General features: G+C 33.2%; 1 protein-coding gene across 3 annotated transcripts in view; it reads left to right on the top strand.

The window, feature by feature from the left end:
- The window catches only part of LOC106466647 (iron-sulfur cluster assembly 1 homolog, mitochondrial-like), a 38261-nt gene extending 28824 nt beyond the window's left edge, over positions 1–9437 (top strand). For 2 of the 3 annotated variants that reach the window (XR_002612259.1, XR_002612260.1), the window contains exon 2: positions 8721–9437. Coding sequence is in view for 1 of the 3 variants with exons in the window: in XM_013926939.2 (XP_013782393.2) it covers positions 2155–2557 (403 nt within the window). In the remaining 2 variants the exon portion in view is untranslated. Of the gene's footprint in view, positions 1–2154; positions 3728–8720 lie in introns of those variants that run through there. The other variant, XM_013926939.2, reaches the window with a different exon arrangement.
- Positions 9438–12012: the final 2575 nt, after the last annotated feature.

Below are 12012 nucleotides of genomic sequence, written 5' to 3' on the forward strand. Positions count from 1 at the left end.
AAACCCGGTTTCTAGTGTTGTAAGTCCGCAGACATACCGCTGTACTACTGGGGGGCAATTGTGTTGTTTTTGCATGCAAAGGTTATACTTACAGACAATTCCATGGAGTTGTCATGAGATCATCTCTATCTGTACAGGTTGCAAGTGTGATCCTGGAACATCTAGAAAATGTAGCTATAAAATCTTGACCAAGCCCTATTAAATTTATCGAAGGTATATCGATAATATTTTTTGTGTCAATGATAACACAGACATTGCAGTTTTTTTTTATATATTTAAATACTAAAAATAAATTTGTTAGTTTCCTTTGGAAAGAGAGCAGAATAATTCTTTAACTTTTTTCAAATTTTTTTTTCGTCTCTCGAACCCATACTAGGAGTTGCATGTATTATGAATGTATTCCGTAAACCTACATATATAAAAAGAGCACTCCTATGTTATCTTCCATCATCCAAAATCTCAAAAATATTAGACATCAATTACTGTTTACAATAAATCTATAAAAACTTAATTAACTAAGTTAGATTAAATAAATATTAAAACAAAACGGCTATTTTCAGGGGTTTCCTTTTAATTTTAATTGAAATACCCAAACCAAAGTCAACTCCAAGAAATTACAAGGAGTAAGCGAAAGGCTTACTAGAATGTTTACCTCAGCTAATATTAGTTGTTGTATTTTTAAACCATGTTCGTCTCTTTAAGCAGTTGTCGATACATCTCGAAAGATAAAAGAGATCTTTGGAAAAGTCTCGTTCAATATACCAAATAAAGTGTAAAGATAATGACAATAAGTGTGTTGAAGAAAGTGGATGATCGGTAAAAGTAAGAATTGGCGAACATCAACACGCAATAAGAAACGAAAAAAAAAGAAGAAAAAAAACTGCTTTGGCTGAACACATATCATTAAAAGATTATTCTATAGATTGGAAAAATGATAAAATATACTGGATATTGAACAAGCCATATGATACATACGGGAGTTTTAGAAAGGTGGCATATTGCTAGATTAAGTCTATATTTGGTAATATAGTATGCAAGCCGACATGCACTTGCGTGGGTATATAATAGGCCTTTACCAAGCACTAGAGACAAAACCGATAAATGGTGCAGAGGTGGATGAATCAGACTCTTGAAAAATACTTCCGTTGAAGGTAGAAATGTCGGGTTGTTATATTTTCGTCTTTTAGACGGTGTGTTTATCAATCATTTCAATTTAACAAATATTTCACGGCTGTTTACATTTGAAATTCGTAAATAAGACAGTTGCTCTTGTCCTTAAATATCCTATAACACACATTCTGTATCTCAAACCCTACTTAGCCACTAAAATTTCACAATATATTAATTGTTTCTTAAACCTTTATTACGACAGTAATAAGTATCTATCGTTAGGTCTATGTTTACAGATTTATATCAACCTAAGGATAAAACTTTTGTACCATGGTAGTATTTTATCTAACTGACAGTTTTATGTTAATTTTTAAATGACTATTTGAGACATACTTACAAACTTACTGTATTTTTAAAATGGATTAATATCAGTGACTGTTGTAAAATAAAACTAGATAGGTCTCTATCATTTATGTTACAAACGGATTTACAATATATCTAACCTATATAAAAGCCATTCTGTGTCATATTACGCTTGATCTCTCAAAATAGGAGAGTTATTAAAGCCTCACAAAGGAATTTACCGACGTTTGACTGCCTCGACTGCACTTTTCTGACTCTTTGTTGATCAAGCATGATTTCGCAAAATTTATTTACTTCAGTTAGCTATGAAATGTGAGGTTAGGGTATACTATTGAGTGGGGGTAGTAGTACGTTTGACGGTCTATACGCTAGTATATCTATATCTATTCTACTTTACCCGTGGAGAAGAAAGGTTCACCTTTCAAAAGAGTCCAGGTTATAAGGTTTTTATCGTTTTATATATATATCATAGGCATACCAATGTTTTTCATTATTCTTCAGATTATTTTACTTATTTGTTTTATATCTTTTTAATTTCATATTTTAAAATAATTTGTTCTACTGGCGTGTTTTTTAATTATGTGAGATCCTACTGTTCGTAATTGACTTTTCTATTTTCTAAATTTAATTTAATATTTTGCCATCTATTGGTAAAGTCTTTAACTACAACTTACGTAATAGGTATTTTAAGTCCAAGATGTCTGCTCCTATGTCGGCAACTGTTCGAGCAGTTGTAAAGAAAAAACAAATCCCACAAAGAGTCGCTTTAATTTTAACCCAGTCTGCTGTAAGCCGTGTAAAACATCTGCTGCATAGTAAACCAGATGCAATAGGTTTGAAGATTGGTGTGAAACAAAGAGGCTGTAATGGTCTAAGTTATACCTTGGATTTCGCAAAACAAAAAGGAAAATTTGATGAAGAAGTTGTTCAAGATGGAGTACGAGTGTTGATCGACGCCAAAGCACAACTTACGCTTCTCGGGACAGAGATGGATTATATAGAATCAAAATTATCTAGTGAATTTGTGTTTAACAATCCGAATATTAAAGGAACATGTGGCTGTGGTGAAAGTTTTACCATTTAAATTTCAATCCTCATCAGCGATTCAGTGTTACTTTTACACTTGAGCTTGAACCATAGGTGATTTAGTCAAGCTAATTAGGTTTAGTCAAACTTAAGTGTAACAAATGGTATTGAAATGCAAAATTAAACAGTTTTTCTGACTCTGCATGGTTTGGAACATTGTATGATAATAATAATAATTGTAGTATCAGGAATACATAGTATAACTGACCGTGATATTCCAATACAATAAGGAAAAATAAAATTAACATTTTCTAATTTAGGATGTAATAAATATTAATGTTTTAAATATTATTGTTAACGTATTTTTCACTGTTTGACATTCAGAAGTAGTGAGTCATAGACATGAATATTTTCTACTACTAAATTTCAATCACTTTCATTTATTTGAGATGCAAATAATTACCCAGTTGTTAAGACCTAATGGTCTAATTTTTCTTGTACATATACATTTGCTCTTTTAAAATACTTTCAAAACTGGTGTTTTTCAACCATGATTTGCTTAATGTATGCATATTATAGCATTTAAGATTTGTTACATAAAAAAACCAAAGAAAATCACATAATTTAAAAACTATTAAGAATTTTAGTCTTAATGAAACAGGAGTCTCAGTTTTTTGTGTGTAAATTTTAATTGTTGTAACAAAAATCAAATATTAAAGGTGTTCAGTGTGAAACTTCTCTTTATACCTGAGTTCAATCTTATAATTAACAACTTACTGATTCAGTCAACATTTCATATAAATATATAAGACATAAGAACATATTTTTCTTATTTCAGTGCAAATTATTATAATTTATTAGGAATAATCTAAACCAATATATTTTCTTCATAATTGTACCATGCCCCATTTTATGTGAAATTACCAATAGATCATACTTACAGTATCTGAGTGTGATTTCATAAAATGATGGAGAACCTATTTATTTTTTTTAATATCTAGGAACAGCTCTGTACAACTGATATTTGGTACAGAATTTATGGTTTTTTTCTAAGATACAAAGTTTTTCCTACTTTTCAACTTTGGTTTCTATTGTAATAAATAACATGCATTTGCAACAGAGAACTCAGGTTTTGTATGCATAAAAATATTGCTATGGATTTATTTCTCACTAAATAAATAGTAAATATGTAGAAATAATGTATTTGAAAAATAAATGATAGTATCGATGTGTTTTTATTTTCAGTTTTTTTTAGATCAAATCAAATTTGACCACTTCATAATTGATTATATTTTGGTGACTAAATGATAATTACATCAATCATTAAAAATTTAAAACTGAGATCTTTTAAATACTTTTTTATTTATAGGTATTTAAACCTCAAGTAAATATACACAAATTTACAAGTTAAATCAAAGTCTGAAAGTGTTTACTATTACTGTTTCAATAATAATACCTGCTGGCAAATTTGTATGTAATGTTTTATATAATATACAGACCTTAAGTAAATAAATGTGTGTGTGTTGTTAATTTCAGATTAAAAATGGTGTAGAGTTTTAAAAACAATGTAAAATTACAAATTTAATGGCCTTAATAAAATAAGGCCACGTTTTTTTAAAATCACTAGGTGATCATGGTTTTTCTTTTTTATTTCAAAACTACTAGTCATTCAGAAAATGTGTATTCAAGGACCATTCCTTGAGAGAGCATGTTTGTTGTGTAGTGTTATGTACTGATCAGTATTTATCTTAAACATTCTTATCATTAACTGGAGAATGAACAAATAAATATGTTACGAAATTTGACTTTAAGGTAGGTTTTGAACAATGTTTTATTTTTGTCTATTTAGATAAAAATTATGTATATTTTATCAGAAGAGAATCAGAACTAAGCAATCCTTAGAGAACCGTGTAATCGTTTGCCTGTAACTGTTGCTGAAAACATCTAGTTTGCATTTACAAACATGCCTCAAGTTACACACTTAGAAGAGGTGTAAAAGGGAAAGGATGAATATGAATGTCTTTGGATTATATCTTGGAGTAGCCATAGTCACAAAATGAGAAGAGTAACCATGGGAAGCTATTAGATGAGAAAAATGTTGTAATGGTGCAAGAAAAAGCTACAGGAGAAACCATCATATGGCAGAGACATCAACATATGTTTTGAGCCATTAGTTGTGGAGTAAAATCTCAAAAGAATACTTCTAATTTTTGTAAATGCTATCATTAAATGCTGCGAAGTACTCATTTCTAGAAACATATTGACTCTGGCTGTTGGCCTGGAGATCATTGGCAAGGAATACGTCTTAGTCAACTTCTATATACTCAGTGTCATTATATTTGCTGAATCTTCTCATGAATATGGGCACAAGAGTCATTATTACAGGTGACTTTAATGTCTGGAGCCAAGTTTGGCAGAACGCACTGCAAAACGTGAACTGTATAGAACCAATAATGATGCCTCCACAAGAGTAGCAGAAAGAGAGTGAGACTCCCACTCAGCCAAAGACCTAACCCATGTTACACCTACTGCATTCTTGGAGTTAAAATGGAAACTATTGCTTTGGCAGTGACCACAAACTCATTCATACTCATCCATGTGGTCAAGAAAGAGCTGTCTTAAAAACTCATGAGGACAACATGCTTCCAGTATTGAACAGGATACAAACTCATCATGAGTAAATGCAAAAGGGCAGTTAGATATTAAATAAATGAGTCAGAAAAGTAAATAAGTAAATGTGATAGTCAAAATAAACCTAATTGGAAGACAGCAAAAATATTGTAAGTCTGGAAAGTGAAGGTTGAAGCTAGTAAAGCATACACTGAGGCTGAAACTAAAAGTGAGATTAAGCAGATATTTAGGAATCACCTACATGAAAATGTGCAGGCCTTTGTTAATTGGGCTTGGTAGAAAGTAATAGAAATTCAACACTGGATTAATTCTAGAGAATTGTTAAAGCAACAAAAAGGGATCCTGCATTAGGCCCAGATGATGTGAGATACTCCAATATCAAAACTCTTCACAGAAGAGAAAGCAAAGTTAGCTGAAATAATGAATTTGTCAATGATGGAGAGTAAACAAAGAAATATATCAGAGATTGCTCAATGGCAATGTTGACACAAACCCTTCAGAAATAATCACATACTGAAGAGATATATACTAATAGAAAATGGTTAGGCTTCTGTGAAACTGGCCAGGTAGGAAATGAATGACAGAATTCAACAAGACTGACCCTTAGGCAGAAACACCAGTTATGTAGAGTGAATTAGAGAGAATTATTTGAGTAACAAAGAAGGATTCTGTATTAAGCCTAATGGTGTGAGATATGTCAAAATAAAACTCTACTGAAAAGAAAGCAGAGCTATCTGAAATAATAAATTTGTCACTGATGGAGGGGAAAACAAAGAAAGACCTTAGAGACTGCTCAATGTCAGTGTTGATCAAACCATTCAAAGACCATCAAATACTGAAGGGCTACACACTAGTAATAATATCAAATGTATGAGTAAGACAAATGGAAAAGGTAGCAGCAAAGAAGAATTGAATAAGACCTGGTGGTGAGAGATTGTCGATCTACCAAAGTGGGAGAGGCAAAACTGAAGAAACCCACACCCTCAAATGTTGAATCAGACACAGAACTTTCAGCAGTGTATTGCAGAAAACAATGTTAGGCTGTTTGACCTTGAAGATGCTTACAGTTGAGAGGATTTTGGCAGTGAAGCTAAAGCTCTGGGAGTCTCACACATTCTCATATGATAGATGTTGGCTACACTAGACTCTTTCACTTGAAATTTGGCAAATGGAGATCATAAATCTTTGTAATCAACCCTGGCTTGCTACAAAGATCTCTGTTGAATACTGTCTTCATAATGTATACACAGCTGATCTGATCAATGCATTTGAAGGCCCTTGGAGTAATACCATATACATATGTTGATGATATAATTGTTGCAAGCATCGCACACACCAATTGGAGTGATGGAGGGTTTGCAAGAAATCATAAAAATCTCTGCCACTAGACTATGTATAACAAAATGTCCATCCAACCAGGTATAGTCTGCTGGATGTTGGCAACCAGATATCACACAGATTCTCTCTCTCTCTCCATGCTGAGACGAGTTCCACATAATAATTCTATGTATCTGAAAGGAAATCTAAGAGGAAATGAAATGTCAGCATTAATGAATCTCTATATTCAGAAGAATGATGTTAGTGCCGCATGATGGTTGACCTATTTTGGTTACTCAAGTAGGTTCTAGAGTTTGCAGTCTCATTCCTCATTTCTTTCCTGCTAAAATGGGGCTCTGTTTGCATAACAAACAGACAGTAGTGAAAGGAATTTGACTGGGTTCCAGGACAGCTTTGTGCTGTTGTCATGACAATGAAAACAGTGGAGAGCACAGTTGGACTTAGATTAAGCATGTGACCTAATGAAGCTTGGGAGACCGGGATATCTACAGGTGAAAGGGATATATCTTCTACTGCCAAAATACACGTGAGCCTGTAGAAGAGCCACTTTACCATGGCTATAATTTTCACTATTTCTAAGAGACAGTTTAAAACAGGAGATTTTTGGAACTTGGCCATTACAACCTGTAACTAAAGATTTGACCAATCAAAATTCAATTTTCTTACATTTCTTTTGCTATTTAACATCAAGTTTTTAGCCCTTCTAGCTGCCTTGATTGGAAATAGCCTTTGTGTAAAAGTTTTCGTTTGTGTCTTTGCCGGTCCCAAAAAGCCACTAGCTTAACATGGAGAATGAATGCTCTGGGAGTTACTTTTAGTCAGCTAGAGTTGAAGCCAATGGATAAAGATGAGTTGCTGGCTGAATGACATGTGGGCTCTGACTAAAGCCATGGATGGACTAGGACTTGCCCTGAAGTCTCCAGGGGACTGAGTGCCAAAGAACACTAGGATCAGACTGCTGCTTTGATGACTTTGGAAACATCTATAAAGGCCACTCTGTCATCCAGCTACCTATCTCCAGTTGAGCCCAGTCTACGAGCAGCCATGCCAAGGAGGTCTACTCAAGAGACCCCAGTAAAGCTACAGTTAACAAAATCAGCAGGGATTTGTTTGCAAATACAGAAGTGCCCTAATGGTGGGCACCAGGTGGAGAAGCATCACCAACACCCAATGTTTATCTACCTGTGCTGTGAACACCACATTCGTAAACCAAAAAGAATCTTTCTGGGACTTGGGTCATCTCAGAGTTCCTCCAAGCACAAGGAAGATCCAACTTTGACAAAAACATCATACTTAGTGATGACTTCTGATCAGTGTGAGAGTGTCCAGATTATCCATTGCAGTATCATGGACACAGCTACTGAAATTATGTAAGGTGGAGCTCCTGCCAAGAAGAAGCAGCTCAGTGAACAGAGGCCTGGGTATTTATAACATAGTGGAATACTGCCTTCTGAAGCATAAGTATCCTCCTTCACAGCTGAAGGAAAAGGTGCACCATCTTCAGGCTGCAAGGAATTGTTCACCAGATGACCATGGTTCTCTGAAAATTGACCATTGCAATGGACGATCTGTTTTCAGGACTTCTGATATATATATATATATGTGTAATATGATTTATTCAGTATTTTCTTTTGCATTTTCTTAATTTTTAAATACTATAAATATAGCAAAGCATAAGTATTTAGATATTTTTGTATATACTTTACAAAAACATGTATAAGTATCATTTCCATTATCACTGTTGATTTATTTTGTTATATGTGAAATATATGTTGCACACACACACACATATATATATATATATATATTGTGCATGTTTTTATATTTCTCTAAAGGGCTTGATTTCATGTTGTATATTTTAGTTTTCTTAAAGGGATATTTTAATATATGGTGTATTGAGTTTGAAGGATATCCCACTTTGTTTTGTGATGTTGTGGTCTAATTTGCTTTAGGTTAAAGTTTAATATCAGAGGATTTATGTTTTAATTCAATTTTAATGTGTTTTGCTTGTATGAATAGTTGTAAGTACTGTTTGGCAAATGTATTGCAGGGATCAGGGTAAATAATTTTGATTTGTTTATTGATATATGGGTAAATTTCATTGAATTTTAGGTTTTAAAGTTATAGACGGCCAGGTCAGCCTGAAGATAAAGGGAGAGGAAAAATGTGGTATATATAAGCTTAATATATGCTCCCTTTGTTTATATGTAATATTTTAATATATTCATATACTTTGAACTTTTTATGCTTAGCCTGGAAAGTCAGTCAAAGAAACCACATTCCTCTAACTGATGGAACTGGATCAGTCAACAAGGGCATCACATGAGATCCCTATTAAAAAAGAGTTTTGTAGCATGAAACATTCTATAGTAGCAATAGTTATATTTTCTACTGGAACATCAGGTGATACCCCATGTATACATCATCCCTTGTTTGATAGTAAGAGTGACCCTCAGTACTGTGAGTGGTGCCTGCACCCTGAGAGAGCTGACATTATTGACTTCCCTATATAATGCCATGTTTTCTCAGTCTAGAACAATAAAGGATAAGAAACTTCAAAGGGCAGAAGAGATTACAGATAGCGACTGAAATACAAACTGATTTACTACAACACACTCAAGCAAAGGTGTCACTTTTTACTTGCCGTTTCAAAGCAGTGGTTGTTTTGTGAAGTATTAATGAACAGTGATTGTTTCACTGTGTTTCACATTGTACCAAGTCACTTTCTTTACTTCAAAGTCAGAAAGGTTTAGGAGAAATCAGATTTTGCTCCACAAAACATTGTCTGGCCAAACTCGTTTTTCTGCAGCTCTTACTCAATTGTTCACAGAAAAATAATTGAGTCTGAGAATACAACATAATCATTTATTTCTGTAAATACATTATTATCATTTTGATTAGACACAATAATTATAAAAATCAACTAAGCCTGACATTTCTCACTAAGAATGAACGTTCTCAAGAGTATCTGTGTGTAAGTGATTGATATTTTGTTGTTAAATTTCTCCATATTATCTACACACCCTAAATTAATGTATATAAATATTTTTTTCACTCAAGTAGAAGATCAAATTTTGTAATGTTTGTATGTACAACATTTCCAGCTTTTTATCTTCTGAAGTTCAGCTTAATTAAACAGTCAACACAAGCATTACATGCTAATTGAGTTTTTATTGTGAAATAGACAGAAACAATTGAAAAAAGATATATAATCCTCTTAAAGAATACACACGCATATTAATTACATAATGGTAAGAGTGGAAAATCATATTTATTTGGGTTAAATGTCCATTCTTGTCTTAATAAGTTAATCCTCTCTTGATACAAAGGTTGGATTGTACTATTACGGTCATATTCAAAATAGATGCATTAATTTTATTAATAATAATAAGACACTGCTGTAAAAGTAAAGATATGAAAACTTTAAAAGTTAGAAGCACCAAACTCATTACGGTGTGAACTGAATTAACTTGATGAAATTACTCTTATGTCACAACACATTAGAATAAGAGTAAGTTTTTAAACACAAAATTATTTATTTGAACACTCTATTAGTCTATATTAAATATTATTATTGTCCTGAATTGGTTCCCTGGTGACTCGACGATACGTCTAACAGTCCATTATTGTATAGCTTTGTTCTTAAAATTAAATAGTCTTGAATAACCCAATTTATTATTCAGAAGACTGGCGAACCAGCAAGCTAGTATACTTACGGCAAACAAGTTGAATGAAATAGGTAAAGGATAAAGCAGAGGTAGAGCTTAAATATGTGGTATGTTCTTGTTAGGAATTGCAATTAAGCTTACGTACTCTGTTGCCCGGTATGTGGTATATTCTTGTTAGGAATTACGGTTAGGCTTGTGTACTTTTTCTTTTTTTTTGCCCTATCTATATGTAGTTTTCGCTTATATTTATTTCTTTTCTCTTTTAGCTGCAAATTAAAAATTGGTAATAAGTCTAATTATAGCACAATCTTAAAAAGCAACAAACCCTTTTTATAACATAATTCTTAAAAATTGTTTGTTTCTGTTATTTCGCGCAAAGCTACGCGAGGGTTATCTGCGGCAGTCTTCCCCAATTTGGAACTGACAAACTTCAGCTACTCTAATTGAATAGTGGGATTTGACCTTCATCCGTGAATCCCATAACGCACTCACGACCCCGAAGTGAGAAGCCGATTTTGTGGCAACGAGACGCGAACCATAGAACCTCAAATTCACAGTCTGGTACGTTAACCACTATGCCACTTTCGGGCTTAAATAGGTGGAAAATAGTGCAAATTTTTATCACGTTAATAGTTTAGTGTTATTTTCAATGGTACCTTATCCGACACAGGCTAAATCAGTGGTTCTCAATCTCTGGTCCACAAGAAAAAACAACAAAAATAAAAATGTGAAAAGCACAAAAGGAGTTCATTTTCCGCCACAATGTTTTTGACTTTTGCAGAAACAACTTAAAAATACACTAAATAAATATTTATCCAAGTCATCTTCCCATCTGAATTTGTTTTCAAGTGTGACAGTTTTCAAAGTCTCTAACTGCTACCATTATAACTATAGAAGTTGACATTCACTGTAACGTGGACCTTTGACCTACATTCACAAAAATTAATCAATCGCTCCTTATATATATATTACCAAATTTGATCAAAATCAGATGAAAACCTTTTGAGTTGTAACGTTCAGACACACACACAGAGGTGAGTGAGAACAATACGTTGGGCGGAGGTAAACCAAATATATAACTGTGATAATTAAAACAAAGTGTATTTTTTCTGAAGAGATATTCAAATGATTAAAATTCTAAATCCTCTAAAACGTGTTTTTACTTTTACAATTCTATGTATAACTACAGTATACTTCATATCAATAAGTCCTATACTGTAGTATAGGCTTATACATTCTCAACGGGCGGTGAGTGAAGAAGGTTGGTAAACAATGAGTTAAACTGACCACTTCAGAAACCTCTAATGTTCAAGAACAACCAAATTTCATTTAGAAATGCTGTCTGGTTCGAACACACACACAAAACAATGCACTCCGCACTTTGAGATCATGAATGCGTTATGAGAGTGACGGTCAAATAAGAGTAACCCAAAGGTCTGGAAGTAGATGGAATTGGCTGACTGCTTTCCTTTTAGCTTATCACTTCAAAATTAGTGACGGTTAGCGCGAAATCTAAAAAACAAAAAGCCGCTGCTGACAAGAAAGAGGAAAACCAGTTTATAGCTAGCAATTCCTACAAGACTACCGTTAACAAGTCAGTGGTTTTAACTGCTATGGTTTATAATACTTCCATAGCTGAAATTGCGGAGCATGCTCAGTGAAATATTGCGGCTCGACCTTTGGATTTTCTGAACTGTAGCTCGCCACGTTAACCTTTAGGCAACGTCAATTTCGACCCATTATTTAATTCAATTTTCTGACTGAAAACTTCCCTTTAAAGAAAACTGCTCTTTTTACCATAAAGATTTTAATGATGTAAATCATAACTTTATCCAAAAGCTTTTGTTTGTTTTTAAGCAAAAAGCTTCACATTGGG

The sequence above is a fragment of the Limulus polyphemus genome, unplaced genomic scaffold, assembly GCF_000517525.1.
Source record: "Limulus polyphemus unplaced genomic scaffold, Limulus_polyphemus-2.1.2 Scaffold2332, whole genome shotgun sequence".
In the NCBI taxonomy this organism is placed as follows: domain Eukaryota; kingdom Metazoa; phylum Arthropoda; class Merostomata; order Xiphosura; family Limulidae; genus Limulus; species Limulus polyphemus.